This window comes from Canis lupus, chromosome 24 (assembly GCF_011100685.1).
Source record: "Canis lupus familiaris isolate Mischka breed German Shepherd chromosome 24, alternate assembly UU_Cfam_GSD_1.0, whole genome shotgun sequence".
NCBI classification, from domain to species: Eukaryota; Metazoa; Chordata; class Mammalia; order Carnivora; family Canidae; genus Canis; species Canis lupus.
The window spans coordinates 25,056,905-25,081,120 of record NC_049245.1 but is presented as its reverse complement, the minus strand read 5'-3'; the positions used below and the strand labels follow the sequence as shown (position 1 = coordinate 25,081,120).

At 46.3% G+C, this 24,216-nt stretch overlaps 2 protein-coding genes across 19 annotated transcripts in view; one reads left to right on the top strand and one right to left on the bottom strand.

Moving 5' to 3' along the window:
• CPNE1 (copine 1) overlaps window positions 1–13,127 on the top strand; it is a 35,132-nt gene extending 22,005 nt beyond the window's left edge. The window contains exons 2-16 of the mRNA NM_001171749.1: window positions 7,695–7,823; window positions 7,915–8,094; window positions 8,243–8,317; window positions 8,401–8,472; window positions 8,602–8,682; window positions 8,849–8,938; window positions 9,074–9,160; window positions 9,296–9,382; window positions 9,476–9,535; window positions 9,615–9,748; window positions 9,846–9,900; window positions 10,144–10,195; window positions 12,072–12,205; window positions 12,353–12,589; window positions 12,793–13,127. Coding sequence (NP_001165220.1) covers window positions 7,695–7,823; window positions 7,915–8,094; window positions 8,243–8,317; window positions 8,401–8,472; window positions 8,602–8,682; window positions 8,849–8,938; window positions 9,074–9,160; window positions 9,296–9,382; window positions 9,476–9,535; window positions 9,615–9,748; window positions 9,846–9,900; window positions 10,144–10,195; window positions 12,072–12,205; window positions 12,353–12,589; window positions 12,793–12,933 — 1,614 coding nt within the window. The 3' untranslated portion in view covers window positions 12,934–13,127. The remainder of the gene's footprint in view (window positions 1–7,694; window positions 7,824–7,914; window positions 8,095–8,242; window positions 8,318–8,400; window positions 8,473–8,601; window positions 8,683–8,848; window positions 8,939–9,073; window positions 9,161–9,295; window positions 9,383–9,475; window positions 9,536–9,614; window positions 9,749–9,845; window positions 9,901–10,143; window positions 10,196–12,071; window positions 12,206–12,352; window positions 12,590–12,792) is intronic.
• Window positions 1,966–20,392, bottom strand: SPAG4 (sperm associated antigen 4). Of its 18 annotated transcripts, XR_005377796.1 has the most exons (13): window positions 19,954–20,345; window positions 19,241–19,447; window positions 19,037–19,103; window positions 18,812–18,873; window positions 18,530–18,573; window positions 18,225–18,250; window positions 17,993–18,101; window positions 17,656–17,731; window positions 17,395–17,510; window positions 16,903–17,070; window positions 16,313–16,402; window positions 7,491–7,633; window positions 3,954–5,867 (listed from the first exon to the last, which is right to left on the bottom strand). XR_005377796.1 is itself a non-coding variant. In XM_038572138.1 (12 exons), exons 1-12 carry the CDS (start codon window positions 20,261–20,263, stop codon window positions 2,345–2,347), a joined length of 1,287 nt encoding a protein of 428 aa, XP_038428066.1. In that variant the 5' UTR covers window positions 20,264–20,344; the 3' UTR covers window positions 2,236–2,344. The 18 variants fall into 18 exon arrangements, 16 of the variants coding, with proteins under 16 accessions (XP_038428068.1, XP_038428064.1, XP_038428074.1 ...); XM_038572138.1 differs by lacking the exons at window positions 3,954–5,867; window positions 7,491–7,633 and adding an exon at window positions 2,236–2,356 and having other exon boundaries at window positions 19,954–20,344; XM_038572141.1 differs by lacking the exon at window positions 17,656–17,731 and having other exon boundaries at window positions 3,890–5,867; window positions 16,903–16,968; window positions 19,954–20,389.
• Window positions 20,393–24,216: the final 3,824 nt, after the last annotated feature.

Below are 24,216 nucleotides of genomic sequence, written 5' to 3'. Positions count from 1 at the left end.
ACAAAGGTAAACCGGGTAGTTGTGGAAGGGGAACTATAATTTTTAGAATTTGCCCAATTTGTGGTTTAAAACTTTACCAAATTCATTTACAAAATTACTTAATATTTAACAGTTGTCTCTTGCAAACCATACAAGCCTGCTCCAGCACACTGTTGCAAGGCTCCCTCAAGGTGCTTTGCATTGCTATCATGTGGTTTAGGTCTATGCTGTGTGAAATATAAGAGATGCTGAAGCAGTGTTTGTTCGAAAGATGTTATTTTACAGACAGACGAGCTGGAAACTGACAATACAGTTTGGTTTGGATTGAGTACAGTAGTCCAGAGAGAGAAATTGTTGAGTGGTGGAGATACTGGGAAAAAGAGAGCATATGAGATTTAGGCTTGAAGGATAATAATAGGTAACACTTATTGGTAATAATAGTTCCAGACTGTGAAGCACCTTGCATACATTATATAAATCTTCCCAAAAAGGTAATATCCTCCACTTTACTCTGAGGCTTAGTAATCTGCCTGTTACATAGGTAGGACATCATTCTGGTGGGAGTGTATAGTAGTATCTCATTGTGGTTAGGGAGAGAAGTAAGGCCAGTATTTGGAGCCTGGTCACTTTACTGCAAAACCCATACTCTTGCTCACTACATCACGTTGCTGTTGGAGATAAGAAGGAGAGTTCTTCAGGGAAGAAGGTTATGACTATAGTACAAAGTTCTAGTCAAAGTAGGAGTCAGAATATTTGAGTTTTGGTCTTCATTTTGTTTAGCCATGTATGTGGCCTTAGCTAAATCACATTTTACCTCTCCACTTTGAATTGAAGGACTTGGATTTAGATGAACACCTAGTTCCTTTTTATTTCTGACAATGGAAAAAAAAAAAGAGTTTACAAGGGAGAGCAGAAGGGAACAAGACTTCAGGTGGTAGAAATCAAAGGCAGAAAACATTGGTGCTATATACTTAGTTGTTTCTGTTTGCAATTCCTCACTAGCACCAGATGGAAAGGTTGGGGTGTTGGAGTACATAGAAATAACAAGCTAGTCTTGTGGTGAGTGTTCCTAAAAAGTTCATTTCTCCCTTGATGGCTTCAGCAGCAGGCTAGGACTAGATCTGGGTCATTTCTGAGGATCCTTGGATTATCAGTCCTTTCCTAGCATTAATTCAACAAACACTTAACAAAGCACCTGCTATGTGTGAGTCACTAGGATAGGAGCAAGACAGATCTGATCCCTTCTCTTGTTGGATTTATAGTTACTAGAAGTAATAGATAAGTAAGTAAACAGGTTACATATTTTGATAGGTTTATGAGAAGCTGGGTTTAATGTTAGGTTGGAGTTAGGGAAGGTCTCTGACTTTGTTGAACTGAGAATGGAAATGAGATCAGTTAGGAGACTGTTGTAGACATCAGGCAAGATATGCTGGTTCAGAAGAGAGTGCACAAAGACCTGGCAAATATTAGCTGGACCTCTCTTAAAAATATAAATGAGCAAATTTCTGAGACTTTTATTTACTCACTTAAATGTGTTATTTAATATGCTTTTGTAAAATTCAAATCCTATAGAGGAAACTGAAAGTTCCAGGAGATTAATTATACTGGCACTAGATGAAAAGTAAATGAGTCTGGCATAAGGTTGTAGCTGTTCAAAGGATATAGTATAGGAAAGTGGCACAAACTAGAAATTTTAATTATTATTATTTTTTTTAAGATTTTATTTATTCATTAGAGACACACAGAGGGAGAGGCAGAGACACAGGCAGAAGGAGAAGTAGGCTCCATACAGGAAGGGACTCGACGTGGGACTCGATCCTGCATCTCTAGGATCACGCCCCGGGCTGAAGGCGGCGCTAAACCACTGAGCCACTGGGGCTGCCCTATGTTAAGATTTCTAAACAGAGGTAGGCTTAGAGAGAGTTTATTTTTATTTTTCTAAGATTTTATTTATTCATGAGAGACACAGAGAGGCAGAGACATAGGCAGAGGGAGAAGCAGGCTTCATGCATGGAGCCTGATGTGGGACTCGATCCTGGGACTTCAGGATCACGCCCTGAGCTAAAGGCAGACGCTCAACCACTGAGCCACCCAGGCGTCCCTAGAGATAGATTTTAAAGGAGATCCACGGGATTTGGGAGTGAGTAATAATCCCAGGGATTAGATAATTTAAAGGGTATATGACTCAAAGGATAGAAAAGTGTACATTTTAAAGCTTTGTACAGAATGCTCATTCCAATGAGAACCAAGAGATTGGGAAAAGACAACTGGTAGCACAAGAAGCTCTGGTCTCTTAGAAATGGAATCCAGTCCCATGTGCACATGTAGGCAGGCCCCCAACATTCTGGTTGAGGTTTTAGTCTGGTCAGAGAAGAACCTGAAAAAGGATAGAATGGGATCAGTCCTGGGGAAAGGGTGGACATGGTAATAGATTAGGAAGGAATATTCTAATCTACAGAAATCGAGGCCTAGCACTAGAAGAAGCACCTGGCCTACTGCCAATGTGTCTGCCCCAGATCAAAAACCTATCTGGGATCTTTGAGAAGTCATGGAGTGAGCAAAAAGGCAGCAGCTCCAGTTGTTGCCTGTAACCTCACCACCACAGATAATTACTGGTAATACTTTTGTAATTCTCAATGAAGTATCGGGGATAAACCTGGAGTTCTCCACTGTGAGTCCACATAGTTTTCCCCCAGCATTTTATTGTGAAAACTTTGAGCATACAGAAAAGTTGAATAATTATATAAGAAATATCCATATATCTACCATTTAGATTCTACAATTTAAATGTTCCTGTATTTGTTTTACCACATATCTGTTAAACATAACATTTTATTCTTTTGGTGCATTTCAAAGAAATTGCAAACATCACACTTCACCATAAATATTTCAATATGTCTTGCATTCATTATTTCTTATAAAGTTTTGAGGAGGGTGTGGTAATGTTTACATACAATAAGATTGTTTACACCTTAAGTGTACCATTAGATGAAAAATACATTTGTGACTTACATTCCTATCGAGATAAGGAACTTTTCTATTCCGCTTTGAGTCTGCTGCTTCTCAGTTGATACCTGCCTCTCCCCTGGGGGACATGGGAGTATTCTGAATTTTTTTCATTACAGATTAGTTTTGCCTGTCTTAAAACTTTATAAGTGGAATCTATGTATTTTATGTTTCAGATTCATCCATGTTGTAGATACTAATAGTTTGTTTCTTTTTGTTACCAAGTAGTTTTCTATTACATGTATAACTATGGTTTATTCATTCTCATAATGATGGACACTTGAGCTGTTACAAATTTTTGGCTATTATGAATAAAGCTGCTATGAACATTCTTATATAAATCTTTTTGTGGACATAATGTTTTCTTTTGGATGAAAATCTAGGAGTAGAATTGCTCTTGGACTAGATGTGTGTTTGGTTTTCTATTTGTGTGTGTGTGTGTGTGTGTGTGTGTGTATGTGTGTGTGTGTTTGGTTTTCTAATAAGCTGCTAGGCCATCTCCAAAGTGGTATATTTAATGCTTTCACTAACAATGTATGAGATTTCCATTTCCTTGCCAACATTTGACGTCCATTTTTCTACTTCTGACGATTGTGGTGGATCTGGAATAGTGTGGTTTTAATTTGCATTTCCATGATGTCTACTCTTCCTTTGCATATTTCCAATTCATATATTTTCTTTTATATCTGATCAAATTTTTTGCCCAATTTTAAATTGTCACTTAATATTGAGTCCAGGAGTCTTGCATTTCAATTTTTTTTAAAGATTTTATTTATTTATTCATAGAGACACAGAGAGAGAGAGAGAGATGCAGAGACACAGGCAGAGGGAGAAGCAGGCTCCATGCAGGGAGCCCGATGTGGAACTCGATCCAGGGTCTCCAGGATCACCCCATGGGTTGCAGGCGGCGCTAAACCGCTGCGCCACCGGGGCTGCCCTTGCATTTCAATTTTAAAGCTCAGTTGTACAAAATCAGGATAGAGAAGATTTACTTCTGGACATATTTTAAATGGAAAGGCCTGGAAGTTTGAGTTGAGCAAAAAAGCACATGTTCCATTTATTCAGCAATAGTTGTAGGTACTGACTATATATTAAGCACTGGTATTAGGGATACAGAAATAATACCCAGCCCTAGTTCCGAAGAGCCCATAGATCATGAAGGTAGACAAAAGCCAAAATTTTGATATGGTAGTTTCAGTGTTAAATCACTAATATTTAATTTACTGAGTACCTACTATAGGGTACGTACCATTGTAGGTACTGGAGATAGATTAGGCAAACCAGACATGGTTCCTACTCTAATACAGCTATTTTCTTCGGTATCTATGGATGAAGATAGCACAAAAGCTCTGATACAGGGAATGAGATTGATGTGTGTATGTGGGTCAGAAATGAAACCTGGCTGCAACATACTTGTGTGGCTAGATTGATTAGTTAGATAACTATCAGGTCTTGCTGAGAAGTCTTGTAGACTGTGGTAAAGAACTTTGGACTTTGAGTCTTTTGGGATGCCATTCCAGAGTTTTAAGCAGAGAAATGGTATGGTCTAGTTTCTGTTTTGCTAATAAACACAGAAGTATCTTGTGTGTATTTGCAGGAAAATGATTGGGAAACCATGTAATCTTTCAGAGGAGAGAGAATAAATTTTACTTGAAGAATGTGGGTCAGGCTTCATAAAGGAATAATGTCATAGCAGAACTTTGGATGACAAGGCATTTGTTAGGAAAGTCTGAAGTATCAGCATGTGTGTGGGTGTAACCAGAAATAGCTTTGGATGACTAGTTGGTTGGGTGGTGGGATAGCAGGAGGAAGAGCAAACTGGGAAGGGCTTTGAAGGTTGAATTAGGGTTGCGGGGTTACCATATTACACAACTACCGAATTCTGTGTAGATGTGCTCTCTGGGGTTGTGCCATGAGGTAGTCTTGCTAGGGGAGTTTGGCTCTGAACCTAAGAGCCATGGGCAGCTTTGCAGGGCTTCTAGTTAAGGTAGAGACTCTGGAAGCTGACACAAGAAAGACTAGCTGAGGCAGTGCTAATGAGAAGCCAGAGAAGAAGCAAGAAACTGTGACCCTGAAGTTGGGTAGGGGTTGTTGAACTGGAGATAGGCTTTGGGCTTTGCATAGTCAAGAGGACTTGAGTTGTGGATTGGGGAAAAAAGCTAACAAAGTCCTTTAAAAAATACAAAATAAACTATAAAATATTTAAACAATGCAGAAGTATATTGAGATTATAAAATCCTCACCTTCATTCTGCTTCCATTAGGTGTACCTTTGCATTTTTTGGTGTACCTTCTGTTTTCCGTGTATTTATTTTGTGTATGTATTCAAATCCAGTGTATATATACATACAGTTGAAGTTTCAGGTGGAGTCATACTTTTCTTACCATTCTTTGCAACTTTATTTTTTCCATATAATACCAATGTAATATAGTTCTCCCTTGAATTTTACCTACTGCTCAGCATTCCATTGTTTTAATGTAACATAGTTTACATAGTACACAATAGATCTTCAAGCAGCCTCAGGGGTTTTACTATTCTCAGCAGTAGTGATATGAGCATTCTTTATTCTGTGGAAACACTGCCTCAGAGAACATATGAAGTGAGAAGCATGGAGTCAAAATGTGACTTGTAGAAGTTGTGGTCCCACTCCTTTGGGAGTATGTGTTCTTCTCTGATCTGTTCTTAGGGAACTTCCAAAGAGGGATGATCAGACTGGTCAGAGTCTACAAGACACATTCTAGGAGCAACATTAAAATTAAAAAAAAAAAAAAAAAAACACTGGAGCTGTTTTTCTGGATTTTGGCTGGGGATTTCACCGTTTCCAGCTGTCAGATGGGTTCTCAGAGGGAGCTGGAATAGGGCTTTCCTTGTAGAAGTTTAAACTGGGGAGAAATAGGACAAATATGTAGAAATGAGAATTCAACAGACGTGAGTTAGTTTCAGTGGGACTTTATGGAGCAAGATTGTCTAAATGGATTAGAGTGGTGGGTTTTCCATCATCGGATGCTTTCAAGCAGAGACTGAGGTACTATGAACAGGCAATATGTATGTCAAAGTGTAAGAGTCATTCCAGCATTGGTTGATAATAGCACTCCAGGTGGAGACCATGAGGCACCAAGACCATGAGGAACAGCGCTAACTGTGGGCTAGGTTGGGGGAAGGATTGAGGGTCGGTTTAGGGGAAGCTAAGGCTGGGGTATAGTGCTGGGAAACCTGGAGTGGCTGAGTTAAGCTGGGTGAGAGATCTGATGTCATCTGTACATTTGCTACAGACGTTCTGCAGGTGTATGGGTCATCAGAGACACGGATAATAAGGAGTCAGGATAATTGTTATGGGGACTGTAGGAAGAGGGGTTACAAGAGAATCATGGTGATCCATGCAAGAAGATAGTATTTCAGCCAAGGAAATGGGTGCATTGAAATTGGTGTTCCTTGATTGCCAATCACTTTGGAGATGGTGGGCTGGGAGCTAAGGCTGGAGATGGCCTTTTGGATTTCATTCAGCAAATATTTATTATCTAGGTGCTTGGGATAGAGCGATGAACAGAGCAGACAAATATCCCTTCCCTCCCGTTTACATTCCCTATATAGTGGGGAACAGAGATTATATATTAGAGAATGATAAGTGCTAACGAGAAAAGGCAAGAAAGGAGTATGTGATGTTAGTAGAGTTGAAATATTAAGTACTTAGAAAAGGAGAGCCTTTTTCTTAATAATAGAGAAGATGATTTTTGAATAAAGACCTAGAAGGGAGTGAGGACACAGCAAGCCATGTGAATAATACGAGGGAAGAAACAAGTTTATTTGAGCAATGGCAGGCAAGCAGACCGGTGTGTTCAGAATGGAGTGAGCAAGAGAGGTGTTATTAGGAAATCAAGTTAGAGAGATCTAGATCTTTCAAGACTTTGGAGACCATGGTAGAGTTTGGATTTTTTCTAATTGGAAATCATTAGAGGGTTTGGCAGAGATGTAACATAACCTGACTTAACATTTTAACAGGATCGCCCTGTTTGTTGTATTGGAAATAGTCTGTTGGTGTGAGGATGGGATGGAGGTAGGGATGGTATAGGATAAGGGAGACCAGTTAAAGAGGCTAATGTGATAAACCCAGTGAGAAATGATGATGGCTTGGACTGGGTAGTAACAGTGAGGCTAGTGAGGAGCTGGCAATGAGGAACTGATTACCTGCTAGGAGAATTATTAGGGGGTATCCTAATACCACCTCAGGATGCAATGCCTGAGAGTTAGTGAGAAATCATTGGAGGAAGAAACTTTTTGGGGAGTTGTATCTGGATCATGGTTGTGTTGGTATTGAAACTTTGATTAGGATCTGATTTGGAGCCAGTAAAGGGTTAGAGTGGGATTCATTGGAGATGAGGGTTGGATTCTGGATCTAGAGAACATAGGGAATTTAGGGTGAGGTCCAATTTGGGCTCAGAGTTGTTGATGAAGGCCAGTATACTTTTTCTGCATCTTCCCATCATACCAGGGTTGGTTGTACTCACCGTGTCCTGTCCCATTGAGCTCACCCTAAGGGAATTAGAGGAGTATGGAGACTCTAAGGGCCTTCTCTTCCTTAGGTGTCCTAGAGCTGGATACAGGTTCAGCCCTGCCTGGGTGAAGCCTGCTGGCCTTCCCAAGCTGGGACCTATAGTCAGGGAAGGGTGGAGAAGGTTCCTCAGTGCTTGACTCAGGTCCTTTTTTCCCAGATGGCCCACTGCGTGACCTTGGTTCAGCTATCCATTTCCTGTGACCACCTCATTGACAAGGACATCGCCTCCAAGTCTGACCCACTCTGCGTCCTTTTACAGGATGTGGGAGGGGGCAGCTGGGCTGAGGTGAGAATGGAGATAAAGTTGTGGAGGAAGGCTAGGACTCTTTTGGGGGTGGAGAGTGTGTGACTGTGATGCTGTTGGCCTCTGCCCACAGCTTGGCCGAACTGAGCGAGTACGGAACTGCTCAAGCCCTGAATTCTCTAAGACTCTGCAGCTTGAGTACCACTTTGAAACAGTCCAGAAGCTCCGATTTGGCATCTATGACATAGACAACAAGACACCTGAGCTGGGGGATGATGACTTCCTAGGAGGGGCTGAGTGTTCCCTAGGACAGGTATGTAGGGTTTGGGATAAAAATCCTTTAGACACATGTTCAGTAAGAGTCCTAACAGCCCAGACTGTCTGGAATGTGGAGGTGGGGGGTCAAGCAAGACAACCCTGCCTGAGATTTTGCTCCCCCACCCACCCCTGCTCTGCCCCAGATTGTGTCCAGCCACATAATAACTCTACCCTTGATGCTGAAGCCTGGAAAACCTGCTGGGCGGGGGACCATCACGGTAAGGAACAACCTGTGGGGGAGCGGGGTTTACATCAATGAGGAATTCATGAGGTGATACAGTCTCATGACTCCCCTTCTTAGGTATCTGCTCAAGAGATGAAGGATAGTCATGTAGTGACCATGGAGGTGGAGGCCAGAAATCTAGATAAGAAGGTGTGTCTGGAAGGAAGCCCTGGAGGTTTAAGAATTGGGACAAGGATGGTGTGTTGGGGGGTAAGGGTGGGGACTAGCAAAATGGTTGTCCCTCCTTGAGTCATACTGTGGTCTCTGTGGCATTGACAGGACTTCCTGGGGAAATCGGATCCATTCTTGGAGTTCTTCCGTCAGGGTGATGGGAAATGGCACCTGGCCTACAGATCTGAGGTGTGAGACCCTTGGGACTGGGTGGAGTGGGGTAGGAGAGACTTTCCTGGGGCTTGTGATTACCAAGGTTTGGAACAGGGAGAAAGACTGCATATGGATAAAGAAGGATGACAGCTCCCCATATGTCAGCCCAGAGCTCACTAGAAGCCTTGCGCTCCACCTTTAGGTAATCAAGAACAACTTGAACCCTACATGGAAGCGCTTCTCTGTTCCCCTTCAGCATTTCTGTGGGGGAGACCCCAGCACACCCATCCAGGTGAGGAGTTTGCTTTCTCAATGGACAGAGCAGGGGCAGAGAGCCTGGGGAGGGATTTATTCTCACCTGCCCCCCCACCTCACCTCTGGTCTCTGTATACACATACACACACCCTCCCCCTCCACCCACCCACAGGTGCGATGCTCCGATTATGACAGTGATGGTTCACACGATCTCATTGGTACCTTCTACACCAGCTTGGCCCAACTGCAAGCAGTTCCGGTGAGTGCCAGCCCTGCTCAGGGGTGTTGAGGTGGGCCTAAAGGACTGCAGCCCCAGGGAGAGAGGGAGGGAAGGCAGGCCAGTCCTGGCTGATAGCCTGGGAGTTTCCTACTCTAGTTTTTCTTTTCTCACCAGGTTGAGTTTGAATGCATCCACCCTGAGAAACAGCAGAAAAAGAAAAGCTACAAGAACTCTGGGACTGTTCGTGTCAAGATTTGCCAGGTGAGGCAATAATCCATGTGACCCAGGCTCTGACCCCTGTGTTCCATGGCCCCAACCCCTTCATCTCAGCCATGATCCTGGTTTCATCTGCAGGTAGAAACACAATATTCATTCCTGGACTATGTGATGGGAGGCTGTCAAATCAACTTCACTGTAAGTTGCTTTATCGGGGGCAAGAGAACAGATCTGGGTCACAAAGTGGCCTTCAGCTCCGCTCCTCCTCTCCTCCTAGGTAGGCATGGACTTCACGGGCTCCAATGGAGACCCTTCCTCCCCGGACTCCCTGCACTACCTGAGCCCATCAGGGGTCAATGAATACCTGACAGCACTGTGGAGTGTGGGCAGCGTGATCCAGGACTATGACTCGTGAGTAACTTGTTCTCTTGCCCATCACCCTCCCCACAGTTGCTTCAGCCTCTGGGCTCACAGTCCCCCTGTCTCCCAACTCCCTGTCTTCCCATAGGGACAAGCTGTTCCCAGCATTTGGATTTGGGGCCCAGGTACCTCCTGATTGGCAGGTGAGCACTCTTTTTACCTCTCTAACTCCTTTCACTGTCAGGGTCCTGATTTGGGGGCTTGTGGTTGACTTGCTGTCACCCAGCTTTATGTGGAGATGCAGGGATGTATCCCTACAGGCATGCATACAAAAAGTGTTCAGAACTACATAGCTCCTCTATAATGCTTGGTATATACTGTACTGTCCTTTTTCTTTGCACATAGATGGTCATGGGGAAGAACTTCATTTTCATTCTTGCCCTTAGGTCTCCCATGAATTTGCCTTGAACTTCAACCCCAGTAACCCCTACTGCACAGGTGAGTTCCTCCAGCCTCCACCACAAGGCAGATGTCTGTACCTGGAAGGCCAAATCTATGCAGACAAGGGAGTGTGGGGTGGGGGTAATGACTAATGGAGCAGATATCTGATTCTGTTGTCCAGAGGAGTGGATTTTAGAGCTGGATCTCTGGACTCAAATCTAGATCTCAAATCTTTATCTTGCATCTTTCTAAAACCACATGACTTGGGACCCATGTACTTTGGCTTCATAAAAACAATAAATATTGTAGGATATTGAATATATAAGGAGAGGATACATATAAACGTTGAAGCATGAGCCTGGCATATACTAAGCACCCTCTAAGAAATGGTAGCTGTTGCCTGGAAGCTCACTGGTACCTGTCTAGGCATTAGTGGAAGCCTTGGTGCAGCTCTTTTCAGCGTGATTTTTGCCCAAGCTCTTTTGTCTAGAGTAGGCCAAACCTCTTGACTTCCTAGTACCCCCATGTAGGCAACAAACCAAAGGGGAAAATTTGACCTGACCTGGGTTTTTGACACGAGTTCAGATTTAGAGAAAAGTTACAAGAGTAGTTATAGGGGGTTTAGATCAGTAGAGCTCAGCAATCAGGGCCTGGGTCACAACGGCTATTCACCTTCACCCAGATTCCCCAAACAAACATTTTACCACATTTGCTTTGTTATTCTCTCTTTGTCACTCAGATTTTCTGTGTCTTCCTCTCCTTCCCTGCCCCCCCCATGCATATAGATATGGTTGTATATCTGTATCTGTGTACATGTATATGTGTGTGTGTATACAGATTTTTTTTCCTGAAATGTTTGAGAATTATGAGTAAGCCGTGCCCCAAGTTTGCCTCTGTGGCCTCATCAACTTTGCACCCTTCATCCCTTAAATACTTCAGTGTATGTTTCCTAAAATCAAAGACATTTTCTTATGTAACTACAGTACAATTTTCAAAATCAGGAAATTAACATCAATACTATTATCCAATCTAGAATTTATTCAAGTTTTGCCAGTTGTCTTTTACAGTAAAAGAAAATCTCAGATCACACAGTGCATTCATTTATTTTGTCTCCCAGAGTTCTTCATGTCTTTCATGATACTGTTTTTTTTTTTGTTTTTTGTTTTTTTTTTAAGATTACAGGCTAGATAATTTGTAGAATGTCCTTCAGTTTGGATTTACCTGATTTTTCTTTATAATTAGATTCAGATAATGCACTTTTGGTGGGCATATTACAGAAGCGATGCTATGTGTTCCCTCAGTACACTATGTCAGGAGGCCCTGATGTTGATTTATCCTATTACCAGTGATGTTAACTTTGATCACTTGGCTAAAGTAGAGTCATAGAGTCTACCAGGTTTTTCCATTATTTGTAATTAACGAGTACCTTTTGGGAATGTACTTTGAGGCTATGTAAATATCCAGTTACTCATCAACTAGTACTCTATAGTTTTAGCACCCGTTGATGATCTTTGTCTGAATCATTTATCTCTGATTGTCAAATGAATTTGTAATTCCTCCTCCTTACATTAAGGAAGAGCTTCCTCTTCTTTCCCATTAATTATTTAATATCTAGGGACTCTTATTAAATGGATTAAAATTCATTATTTTATTAAGTGGGTTATATAATCTGATGCTCAACTGTCTTAGATTTGTTTAGGGAGCCCCCTTAATCAGTTTTAACTCAAGTTGTGATTTAGGCCAAATGCTCTTCTTCTCTTTGGTCTTAATTCTCCCATTTATAGGATAAGGTTAAGTACCTTGGGTTATAGGAGTGATTGGATGAAATACACCCACATTTCCAAATTTCCTCAGCCATGATGGGATTATGTCAGGCCTGGCTCAACCCTGAGAGGCCCAGTATTTTACATTGTTTTTTGCCTGCCTTTTCTAGGCATCCAGGGCATTGTAGATGCTTACCGCCAAGCCCTGCCCCAAGTTCGCCTCTATGGCCCCACCAACTTCGCACCCATTATCAACCACGTGGCCAGGTTGGCAACCCAGGCTGCATATCAGAGGACGGCCTCGGTGAGGATCATGGGAGGTAGTGGTGGTAGTGGTCTTGGTCAAGGGCTCCCTTCAGGAATATATAACAAGAGGCTTCTTGTCAGTATGGGAACGTGTGGCTAGGGTGTTTAGAGGTCTGCCTTAGTTTATGATTGGACTTATCCTCAGCAATACTTCGTGCTGTTGCTGCTGACTGATGGTGCTGTGACAGATGTGGAGGCTACACGTGAGGCTGTGGTGCGTGCCTCCCACCTGCCCATGTCAGTGATCATCGTGGGTGTGGGTGGTGCTGACTTCGAGGCCATGGAGCAACTAGATGCTGACGGTGGACCCCTGCGGACACGCTCTGGGGAGGCAGCTGCCCGTGACATAGTGCAGTTTGTGCCCTACCGCCGCTTCCAAAATGTGAGTGGGGGTAAGCTTGGGAACAGATCAGATCTGGGAGTTTATCCCTCCACCTCTTTCTGAGTGAGGATACTCTCAACCATTCATCTAAGCCAGGGCAGCAGGGTTGGGTGTTGGTATTTGTATCCTTTCTTGGGTATGAAATGTAGACTTTGGGAAGCTGTTATGGGTCGCCACTGACCTTGCCCTTCTTCTCCTGGCAGGCCCCTCGGGAGACACTGGCACAAACTGTGCTTGCAGAAGTACCCACACAGCTGGTCTCCTACTTCAAGGCCCAAGGTTGGGCCCCATTCAAGCCACTTCCACCCCCAGCAAAGAGTCCTGCACAGGCCCCTCAGGTCTAGGTTCCATTAGAGGATAGGCTATGGCTAGTCCTCAGCCTTGTGTCCCCAAGGTTTCCGTAAGCGTGAGCCCCTTAAGCACACATTCCCCAGTGCTGCACTTTACATTTTATACTTTTATATTTGCTCCTGCTGTTGTTGCTCTTGATTCCCTCCTGCTTGCCCTGGAGTCATTCATTTAATAAAGATCAATGAAGACCATTGTTTTGCCACCACTCTCTGCTTTTGAGTAGGAATTTGCAATTTGCCATGTTTATTTTTTCTGAGCCTCGGTTTATCCCCCTTAGAGGTTGTAGAGTGAAGGATACCTCTGACATCATAGCCCCAGTCAAATAGGATATTCCTGGCCAGAAGTCTAGAGATACTTTTATTTTTTTAAATAAAAAGATTGAATGTGAGCCAAATACTCAGCCTGCCCTGCCATAGGGCAGAGCTGAGCTGGAAATACAGACAAGGTGGAACATGCTGGGGAGGGATGAGTTTTAAGGGCTATGCTAGACTTCCTGGAGGAGGGAGCAGTGATGGTTCTAATCGTAAAGATAGGCTACAAGCCTGAATCCTTTTAGCAGCTAATTTTTTTCTTACTAGAAAATTAATATGTATATTCATTATAAAAGAAAAAATACAAAAGAAATATCATCATCCAAACTCCTACACCTGGGTGGCTCAGCGGTTGAGCATCTATTTGCCTTTGACTTAGGATGTGATCCCAGGGTTCCAGGATCGAGTCCCGCATCGGGCTTCCTGCATGGAACCTGCTTCTCCCTCTGCCTATGTCTCTGCCTCTCTCTCTGTGTCTCTCATGAATAAATAAGATCTTAAAAAAAAAAAAAAAAAAAAAACATGTACCAAAAAAATATTTGGTGCATAGTTTTTAGTCCATCATGCAAATTTATAATCTTTACATATTTATTTTATAAAAATGGGATCATATTGTATAAAATAGATAACAGAGCAGGTGAGGGTTCTTGTCTTTCCTAGGTCTGACTTTTATTCTAAGTAGGATATTATATTATATATACTCATTATACCTTGTTTTTATTATATTTTGGGTGTCTTACCCATTAGAACTTATTGGTGACCTTATTCTTTTTAATGCATATATAGTTCGTGTATGAATGTCCTATAGCTTATTAGCCAGTCTCTTACTGAGATTTGAGTCCCTTTCAGTTTTCAGTTTTGTTCTATCACAAAGTGCTGTAATGAATATCCTTGTACCTTTATCTGTGCATTTACCACGATATTTTTAAAGGATTTGTTTCTAGAAGTAGAAATGCTAGACCAAAGGATATAAATATTTAGCATTTTAATAGATACTGTAAATTGCCCTCCATAACAACAGGGTTTTTTTAATCCTTTTTCTATTAATTTGACAGGCAAAAACTTTTCACTTTTAGTTTGAATATATTTAATTTTGAAGGCTAGGTATCATAGTCTATGTGCTTATTTGTGAGAAATATTTCTTCTGAATAGCTCTTGATAGGTTTTTGTTGGTGTTTTAACCTTTGTTCTTGTACATGTTAAAAATATTTCTCCAGAGTTGGTGCCTTTTCATTTATAGTATCTTACCAATCTAGCTTGCTTTTTAAGAAATTATCCATATATCATTTATTACTTCCCATGACATTAAACATTCCCTTAAATAGTACCATTTCTTTTGGTCACATTATTTTTGTATCATAATTTATCTTTTTTTCATAATTTATCTTTTTAGATACTATTTCTGCTTTTCTCTTTATAAGCAACAGTGTAATGAATATCCTTAAAAGTATTATCTTTGATTACATTGATGTATCCTTTGAGTTAATTCTTAGAAATGGAATTACTGTGATTAAAGAATATAAAAAGTCTTAAGTCTTTTGGTTCATATTGTGAAATTGCCCTCCAGAAAAGCTATATTAGTTCATATTTTTGACCTTAGGCTTTGAGAGCACTCAGTAATTTAAATCATAAAAGTAATATCCTGAAATTTTAAATAAATGGGTATGTATTTCACCCTCACACATACTCCTGCATTTCACTTCTAGAGGTGTAACCACTGTTCATAATCATTTATATATATATATTCTTCCAATGCAAGAACACACTGGGAAGGATTCCTAATAGCCAAGATGGCACATGTTCCTTTGCTCAGGCTGGTCCCCATTTTCTATTCTCTGCTTGGGTAGAACTTCTTAATCTTTTGATATACCTGTCTCCATCTTTTATTCTTTCAGTTCTACTTTGACTCTTACAAGTAAAGAATTATTATTAGATCAATAAAGGAACTCTTCCCTGGAGCATCCTCCCTCCCCTGTCAGGCTCCCTGAAGGCAGGGACTAATGAACACCAGACCACATATGCTGGGCCTAGAAGTAAAGACAGCCTGAGATGGGGTTACCAGACCTGGATCAACTTGGACTCTGATGCTCCCTAGAGGTTCTCAAGTCTCCTCAGTTTTTGAGTATTTCCCTAAAGAAAAAGGGTAGTTAACCTCTCCACTTTCACCTAGCAGAAGTTGTAGAGACTGTCCCAGAGGTTGTGGGTAGGAATTGAACTGCACAAATAACAGCTTCAGGCTGACTGGCAGCTCTGAGTTAAAGAGGGTGGCCTTGGGCAGCCTGAATGGCTCAGCGGTTTAGCACCACCTTCAGCCCAGGGCCTGATCCTGGAGACCCAGGATTGAGTCCCATGTCGGGCTCCCTGCGTGGGGCCTGCTTCTCCCTCTGCCTGTGTCTCTGCCTCTCTCTCTCTCGAATAAATAAATCTTTGAGAAAAAAAAAAAAAGAGGGTGGCCTCTACAGGAAGATAGGTTTGGGTTCCTCTGTGGCACTGTTTTTCATTAGCTCTGTGACCTTGAGCGTTTCCTGACCTGAGCGGTTTTCCCCTCTGTGATTATAAGGATCAGATAATGTGTAGAATGTCCAGAGCACCATTTTTTGTACATGGTAAACACTCCATTAACGTGAGCTGCTATCATATTGATCTGAACTTCTCAAAATTAAGAGGGTGCACTGGAAAGTAGACCCCCACACACACCATACTTATATGCCAAAGGCAGACAGAGGCCTCCCCCCGCCCCCAGCACGGATCCAGCTTCTTTCAGCACAGACCTGCACTCTACTCCAACAATCAGCATGTTTAATGGGGTTCCCCTGTGGCATTGTCCCCTGCCCCCTCCGAAGTTCGCATGCCATGGGCTCGGACCCGATACAAGCATGTGAAACGAGGGTGGCCCCAGTTGCTTAGAATCTGGATCTTCACCTTGGGAAAGGCAGCTGGGGGATCATTCTAGGGAGACAAATGGATCATGCCAAGGCCTGCTGTCCCAAGGGCTGCCTTTCTCCCCAGTCTTCCTTTGCTGTCCCATTCTTTTGGCACCCTCACCCCCAGAGACACACACCTGTAGATGGAAAGTCTGAATCTCCGATTTCTCCACATTGAAGGTGAATTTCCCCAAGAAAACTTCAGTCTCGTCATCAACCTGGAGGCCCTGGTGGGTGAAGAGTGAGTGGAGGAACAGTGAGGCAGAGGTGGAAGAGGGAGAAAGCAACTTTAATGAGGACCTACTATGGTGTGGAGTCATTATATGCACACTCTCATTTATTTTTTGGTGTTAGGATAGTGTAGTGTGGAATGTAGGCTCCAAGAAACCAGGTTGCAAAGTTTCGTCTGGCCAGTTGTTAGCTGTGTGACCTTGACAAATAATGCTTTTCTGAGCATTACTTTCCTCATCAGTGAGGGGGGAAATGATAGCGCTTCATAGGTTGTTGACCCATTGCAAGGAGATGATCCGTTTAAAGTACTTAGCACAGAATAAGTGTTCAATAAAGCCATACCTACTGTTTGAATATGGTTGTAATTATAACTTGTAGGCCTGAGAAGCAATTGGTAGTATCTCCACTTCATAGATGAGCAAGCAAAGACTGACCCCAATTTTCATGACTGCCTGGTACTTAAATCCCCCACCTCCTTAGCCTCAGCCCCACTCACGTAGACTGCGAAGTCGCGGGGGGCGCTTTTGGCTCCTCCGGTGTGTGCCACACTGGGTGGTGGGTGCTGCAGGGTGATGTCGCTTAGTTGCACACGACCCGGTAGCCGGATCACCACCTGGCCCTGGTCGCCCTCAAAAGCCCAGCAATTCCCCGGGAATACATCTGGCTGCAGGTGAGCAGGTAGATCTTAGGAACCCACAGACAGCCACTATGGCCCTTCCCCAGTGTGGGCATTGGTTCAGGTAAGCCCTGACCTCAACTCAACCCCTTCATCGGCCCCACCCAGTCCAAACCCAGGTCTGTCCCACCAGATTCTGTTGACTGCCCCAGTCCCTAGCACCCCCAGGCCCCGCCTCCAGCCGGGCCCATCCCCTGCCAAGGAGGGCCCCACCTAGTGCCACGCCCTCAGTTCCTCCTTTAGGGATCTGTTGGGTCCTTTCCCCAGCATTCCGCCCCTGGTCTGGTTCTGGGATCCAGGTTCCAGGCCCACCTCCAGGATAACGGTTGGCGGCCGTGCGTAATTCCAGAAGCTGAAGCGATTCCAGAAATAGGCAGTGTTCGCATCCTCATAATCGTGTGATGTCTTCTCAAGGTCGATGGAGGCCCCTGGAGCAGGGAGAAGCAATCATTCAGGGGCTCTCAGGCCTGACCAACAGCTGGGGCTGGGTCTCTGAAGTCGGTCTTTTTGGGCTGGTCATGTGCATAGGTCTGTGTCAACGTCTCCATCTCTTCCCATTTATCTGGGTCTTACCCACAGAACTCAGCGCATAGTCGGGTTTCCTCACAAAGTCTTCATTCAACCTTTGGAATACAAGCTTGGCCACTCTCTGAAAAGAGGGAGGGTGGGTCCTGGAAGGACGAGCTTGCAGGCAGGTTTATAGGGGGGGCAGAATTCTGGGACTAGGTTCTCTAGGTTGGACTTAGTGGGCCCTGGGAGACATTCCGAAGTTGGGGCTCTGGGGCGAGGTTTACCGCTCTGGACCCAAGGAACCAGCCTCCACCAGGGGCTTCCAAGGCGGACCTTGGACTGAGCAGTGGGCGGGCCCACGGGGTGGCACTTTGAAAAGACAGGAGGCTGCAGGGCTCACCTCGCTGTTGGCTGCGCGAACGCTGGACACTTCCTTGTGCAGTTTATCCAACTCGGCCTGGAGCTGCTGCAGTTGCTGCCCCTGGGAGCGTACGCGCTCATGGTACTCGCTGCAGGCGGGAGGTTGGCACTGTGTGGCTAGCTCCCTGTCCCCCCTGGGCACTTCTTGTAAGCCCCCCCCACAGAAGCGCCTTTGAGCTCCCTAATTCCCCACCCCAGGTGCCCTCTTTCACCTTAGAGTCAGCATCTCTTTAGGTTCCTGTTGGAAGAAGGGAGGGACCAAATACAACTGCTCAGCTCCCACTCACTTCCTTCTCCCCCATCAGCCTGGGAGCAGCCTGACTTTTGAGGGCCTTCTTTTTGAGGACTGCTGCCCCTTCCCTGACCTGCCAGGACCTCTCAGAGACCCCCAACCACCTCTGGGCACAATCCCTGAGATCTGTTTATATCCCTTCCTTAGGATTAGAGCCTCCAGTCTGTCCCCCTCCCACCCAGGGGACCCCCACAACCTCCAGTTCATACAGTCGCCCTGACTCACATTCTCCAAAGGAGGGATCAGGTACAGCAGCCCCCACCAGAGTGCTGGGGAAAGAGGGGTGGTGTCAGGGGAAGCCAAGGGAGAGGGTTTCCCTGGCATAAAAGGGCAGTGAGGAGAGAAAAGGCTGGAGGGGGCTGCTATGCCTGAGAGGGGCTAGTGGGCTCTGAAGGGGACTGAGCAGCTGAAGGCGCTGAGTGGGCTGAGGGATATAGGAGAAAATGTGCCAGGTTCGGCTCCAGAGCATCCAGGGCTGGGGCCCCAGGGGATTCGCCACCCTCTCACCTGCCAGAAAGAGGCTCAGCAGTGACACAGCCGTGAGCAGGAAGCGGATGGAACAAACCTCCCTGAAGAACGGAGGGAGACTGAGGCCGCGGACCTTAATGAACCCCACAGCCCCACGCCGGGGTCCTAGACCCAACTCCCGCGAACATGACTCAGCCAGGTGTGAGTCGGGCTCGAGCCTCTGCGGGTCCGGCCCTGCTCCCCGCCCCATTCCCTCCCTCTGACCTGTACACGACGATCAGCACGTCTCCAACCAGGGACAGCAACACGCTCAGCACCTGCAACAGCAGGCCTGGGGAGAGGAGAGGACGTTTAGAGGTGGCAGAGACGAAGAAGAGAGCGTGGGGTTCGAGGTGCAGGAGGGGCTTGGGAAAAGAGGAGTGGGCTAAGAGAATGAGTTGGGGCTCAGGGAAGGGGCTGGAGACTGACATGGGCCCGGCTCAGAACGAAAACGGTCTCTCAGAAATGAGAACTGGAATTCAGAGAGGGGCGCCAGAGGGTCAGAGGGGTTCCGGCTGGCCTGGCCCATACTCAAGAAGCTCTTGGACACGCGCGGTGGAGGCATCTCCTGCCTCAGATCCAGGGTCGAGAGAAGGTCGAGCTGCTCCTCAGAGACTACGGGAGGGCCAGCCGGTTCTGCGGGAGCCCAAGGGCGCCATTGGGGCCTTGCGCAGTGCAGGTCCACTCTTTCCCCGGGACCCGGCCGCAGGTTCCCCAGCCCAGAAGCGGAGCAGCCGCCGCAGGCACAGGTCCCACCGCATCCCCACCCTAGCTCTCTCTCAGCACTCTGAGGCCCACCCCTCAGGGATGCTCGGTCAAGGCGTTAGTCCCCTCGCCAAACCGAGACCCCGCCTTCAGGCAAATGTTGGTGCGGCCATAGTTCTCTGGAAGCCACTTAGGCTAAGAGCAAGGCCGCGCCTCCTCAGGGGCGCCCAATCACAGGATTTCCCCGCCCCTTCCCAGGACCGTCCATCACACCGAGGTCCCGCCCCTTAGGGAATCGTATTTGGTGCCTCCCCTCTTTGCCCTGCAGGCCCCGCCCCCCGGGAGGAGCCCAGGTTCTGTCCCGATTCCGGGCCAAGCACCGCCCCCTTGGGCCCCGCCCCCTCCCTCAGCTCTCCCGGGTTGGACCCCGCCCGCACCCGAGGCCCCGCCCCTCACGGTTGCCGCGCCACAGGCGGTCGGCCCATTGTGGCTCCGAGGCGCAGGCTTCTGCCGAGAGCTTCCAGCCCATGTGGTTCCTCCGGACACTCCTGCGCTCAAGGCGGGCTCACCGCAGCTCGAGCCCCGGGCTCTTCTGCCCTCGGGCTCCCCGGGCCCCGGTCCAGCTGACCGGGGCCCGCTGCTGTCCCCCGAGGTGACGCTCACTGAGCTGTTGCTGTTGTCGCTGTAGAAGTTGGGCGTGTGCTTGTGAGGGGACGTGGCCGAGCCCGGGCGGGGGCTCCGCCGCATCCCGACCCCGGGGCGCCCTCTCTCGGACGCCAAAGTCGCCGCCGCAGCCGCCAAGGCCCTCGGCTCTCGCTCAGCGGGTGTGCGCCGCCGGGACCCCACGGACCCTGCGTGCAGCCGGCGGGGCCCCAGTCCGGATTCAACCCTCTCCCCTGTGGCTGAGCCCGGCTGCTGACGTCATAAAGGAGCCTTTGGTCTCTACGGAACGCCCTGAGGGTGCGTCACAGAGCTAGTGGTGACGTCCCTGGGAGCCATGGCAGTCTCTCATTCTTTCCCATGTTAAAGCAAGCGATGACATCGCACCGCTTCCCAGAAGGCCCCGTCTACGCGCTCGTCGTAAAAGAATATCTATCCCCCTTCCTGCTTAGCTTTTCTCCTCAGCTCATATCACCAACGTGCTGTATATTTGACTTACATATTTCTTCATTACCTGTCACACCCGCCAGAACTTTATGAAGGCAGAGATTTTTGTCTTGCTCACTAGGGTATCCTCCAGGACCTAGATAGGCCTAATGAATGAATGTTAAGAAGGGGCAGGGGGTCGGTCACCTGGGGCAGTTCTAAATAGTTTCTTTTCCTCGAAAACCCTTCAGGACCCTCCTCTTGTCCTAGTCCTCAGGCCAGAGAATTCAGACCTTGGGATCTGTGGTTCCCTCCCCAAGACCCATATTCACCAAGGGTCTGTGGGGTGAGAATTCAGTACCCATCAACAACCATACCCACACTCCCACCAACCATCTGAGGTACTGAAAATGGAATGAGGAATTGCAGAGGGTCACAGCCAAGTCTGGGAACCTCTGGTCTCCCAGACTCCTGCTGTGTAACAGAACAGAAATTCAGGTTCCCAGGCACATTTTGAGATTCTACTTCAGCATTTCCTGAGTGGGTGCAGGAATGTGCATTTTTAACAACCAGGTGTGTGATCCTGATTAAGGACCACACTTTGAAAGGCAGTGCAGTGGGCTTTTGGGTGGCTCAGTGGTTGAGCGTCTGCCTTTGGCTTAGGGTGTGATCCCAGGGTCCTGGGATCAAGTTCTGCATCTAGCTTCCTGCAGGGAGCTTGCTTCTCCCTCTGCCTATGTTTCTCATGAATACATAAATAAATCTTAAAAAACAAAAAAGAATATTAGGTAGAACTGACAGTTTTCAGAGGGGTTAAGGGGAAGTGAGAACTAAAAAAAAAAAAAAAAAAAAAAAGGGGAAGTGAGAACTTGCCAGGCTGTGTTCCTGCCCAGAAAGGGGAAGTGCCCACATTAGTTTCTGGAGGGGTGGCATCAATACTCTTGCTTGACTAGATGCCACAGAATTCAGAGGTGAAGGGAAGGAAAGACTAAGACACTGCAAGCTAAGAATTCTGGTCCCCCACTCTGCCTTTTTTTTTTTTTTTTGAGATTTTATTTATTTATATGAGATAGACAGTATGAGTGGGATGGGGAGGAGTAGAGGGAGAAGCAGACTCCCCACTGAGCAGGGAGACTGATGTAGGGCCCAATCCCAGGCCCCCAGGATCATGACCTGAGCTGAAGGCAGAGACTCAACAGACTGAGAGATCCAGGCATTCCCTGCCCTTCTTTGGATCTCATTGCCCCTATCTGTCAACTGGAAGATGAAGCCCTCCCCCAACATCTGGGGCCTTGAGGTCTAACCTAGACCTTACTTAAAAATAGAACAACCCGGGATCCCTGGGTGGCGCAGCGGTTTGGCGCCTGCCTTTGGCCCGGGGCACGATCCTGGAGACCCGGGATCGAGTCCCACGTCGGGCTCCCGGTGCATGGAGCCTGCTTCTCCCTCTGCCTGTGTCTCTGCCTCTCTCTCTCTGTGACTATCATAAATAAAAAAAAAAAAAAAATAGAACAACCCATGGGCAGGCCTGGTGGCCCAGCAGTTTAGCTCTGCCTTCAGCCCAGGGCGTGATCCTGGAGACCTGGGACCAAGTCCCACGTCGGGCTCCCTGCATGGAGCCTGCTTCTCCCTCTGCCTGTGTCTCTGCCTCTCTCTCTCTCTCTCTCTCTCTATCTCTCTCTCTCTCTCTCTCTGCCTCTCAGGAATAAATACATAAAATATTTTTAAAAAAATACAACAACCCGAGTCGCCTGGGTGGCTCAGCGGTTGAGCATCTGCCTTCAGCTCAGGGTGTGATCCTGGTCTGAGGATCGAGTCCCACATTGGGCTCCCTGCATGGAACCTGCTTCTCCCTCTGCCTATGTCTCGTCTCTACCTCTAAGTCTCTGTCTCTCATTAATAAATAAATAAAATCTTAAAAAAAAAAGAACAACCCATGCCTGATAATCTGATGTTTTGTAGACCTCAAAGCTTGTTTGAACAGCTAACAGGAAACAGGTAGAACAGGGCTTTCCAACCCCTCTGTTGAATCAGAGAAGCTGAAGCACAAGGAGAGACTATGTCTGGCTCGAGGCCACACAGCAAGACCCAGATCCTCTGAAGGTCTAATCTTATCTCTGCTGCTGCCTGATACATTCCTTGTACACAGCCCAAAATGACACATCATAGGTTCTGGAACACACCCTGCATTCCTTCTCACTGCCTTGATGTCTTCTCTGTTTAACTCCTGTCCTCAAAACCCATTTTATTTAATTAATTTATTTTTTAAGTAAACTCCATACCCAATGTGGGCCTTGAACTCATGACCCTGAGATCAAGAGTCACATGCTCTACTGATGGAGCCAGGCAGGCATCCCCTCAAATCCCATCTTAAACACTCCCTCCTCAGGGGAAGTACCTCTGGCCTCCCTCCTCTTGAGTTCCTGAGTCCTGACCCTTTCCTGCTCTGATGGGAATTGCAGTCTTTCTACACTTTGGTGTTGGAGTCCATGAAGCTACTGGAAGACAGAGAACATGTCTGATTTACCTCTGTGGCTGCATCTCATCCCCTACATGGTGGCATAGCACAAGTCTTACATATAAGAAGTGTCATTAAACAGAGTGATTAAAAAAAACAAAAAAAAACAGAGTGATTAAATGGATGGCCAGGATATGCACTCAACACATAGTTACAATCACACAGGGGTTTAAACTATGGTGTACATTCCTTCATTCAGTAAAAGTACTGCACATCTGTTTAAGGGTTACTAACCTAAGCGAGGAGCTCTATGTCCAGAAAAAATGCACAATTGCTCAATATTTTATAGATGATTTCAAGAATTTTCAGACTACCTGGATCTTATCTATGGTCCCACTAGTAGGACCCCATGTCCCCAGGTTAAGGCCCTCTGGCTCCTGGTTAAGTAAGAAGTGTTCTGAAGGGCAGCCGGGTGGCTCAGCGGTTTAGCGCCACCTTCAGCCCAGGGCCTAATCCTGGAGACGGGGGATTGAGTCCCACATCGGGTTTCCTGCATGGAGCCTGCTACTCCCTCTGCTTCTCTCTCTCTCTCTCTCTCTCATGAATAAATAAATAAAATCTTTTAAAAAAAGTGTTCTGAACACTTGCTACATTCCAGTTAGGGACATACATTCAACCACTCATTAATTCAAAGGTGTTGAGTATCTACAGCATTAATGCCAGGGACTAGGGTATTCATTTATTAATCCATCAATTTATTTAGTCATATTTTGGAGGGTCTACCATGTGCCAGACCCTCAGCTGGGCATCGAGGACAGAGAGATGAATAAGGAGCACCATGAGACTTGTACCTCAAGGCCTCACTGGCTAATGGGGACAGACTAGGGTTCTGACTCTCCCCTTGACTCCACTCCACCTTAACCCAGCTCCCACTTCACAAGGATGCATGCAAGATGGAGGCTAAAGCTGGTGCAGGCAGGGAGGATTGAGCTGACCACAGGGACCTTACCCCTCTTTCTCAGTCCTTTGGCTCCCTCTCCACCCATGACCCCCAGGCTGGTCTGTGTTTGACTAAAGGGCAGGAATTGCTCAACCTGTTGGGTGAGTCCAGTTGAGTCAGAGGTGATTCCCGTGAGCGGGCAGGTGGGCAGGCGGG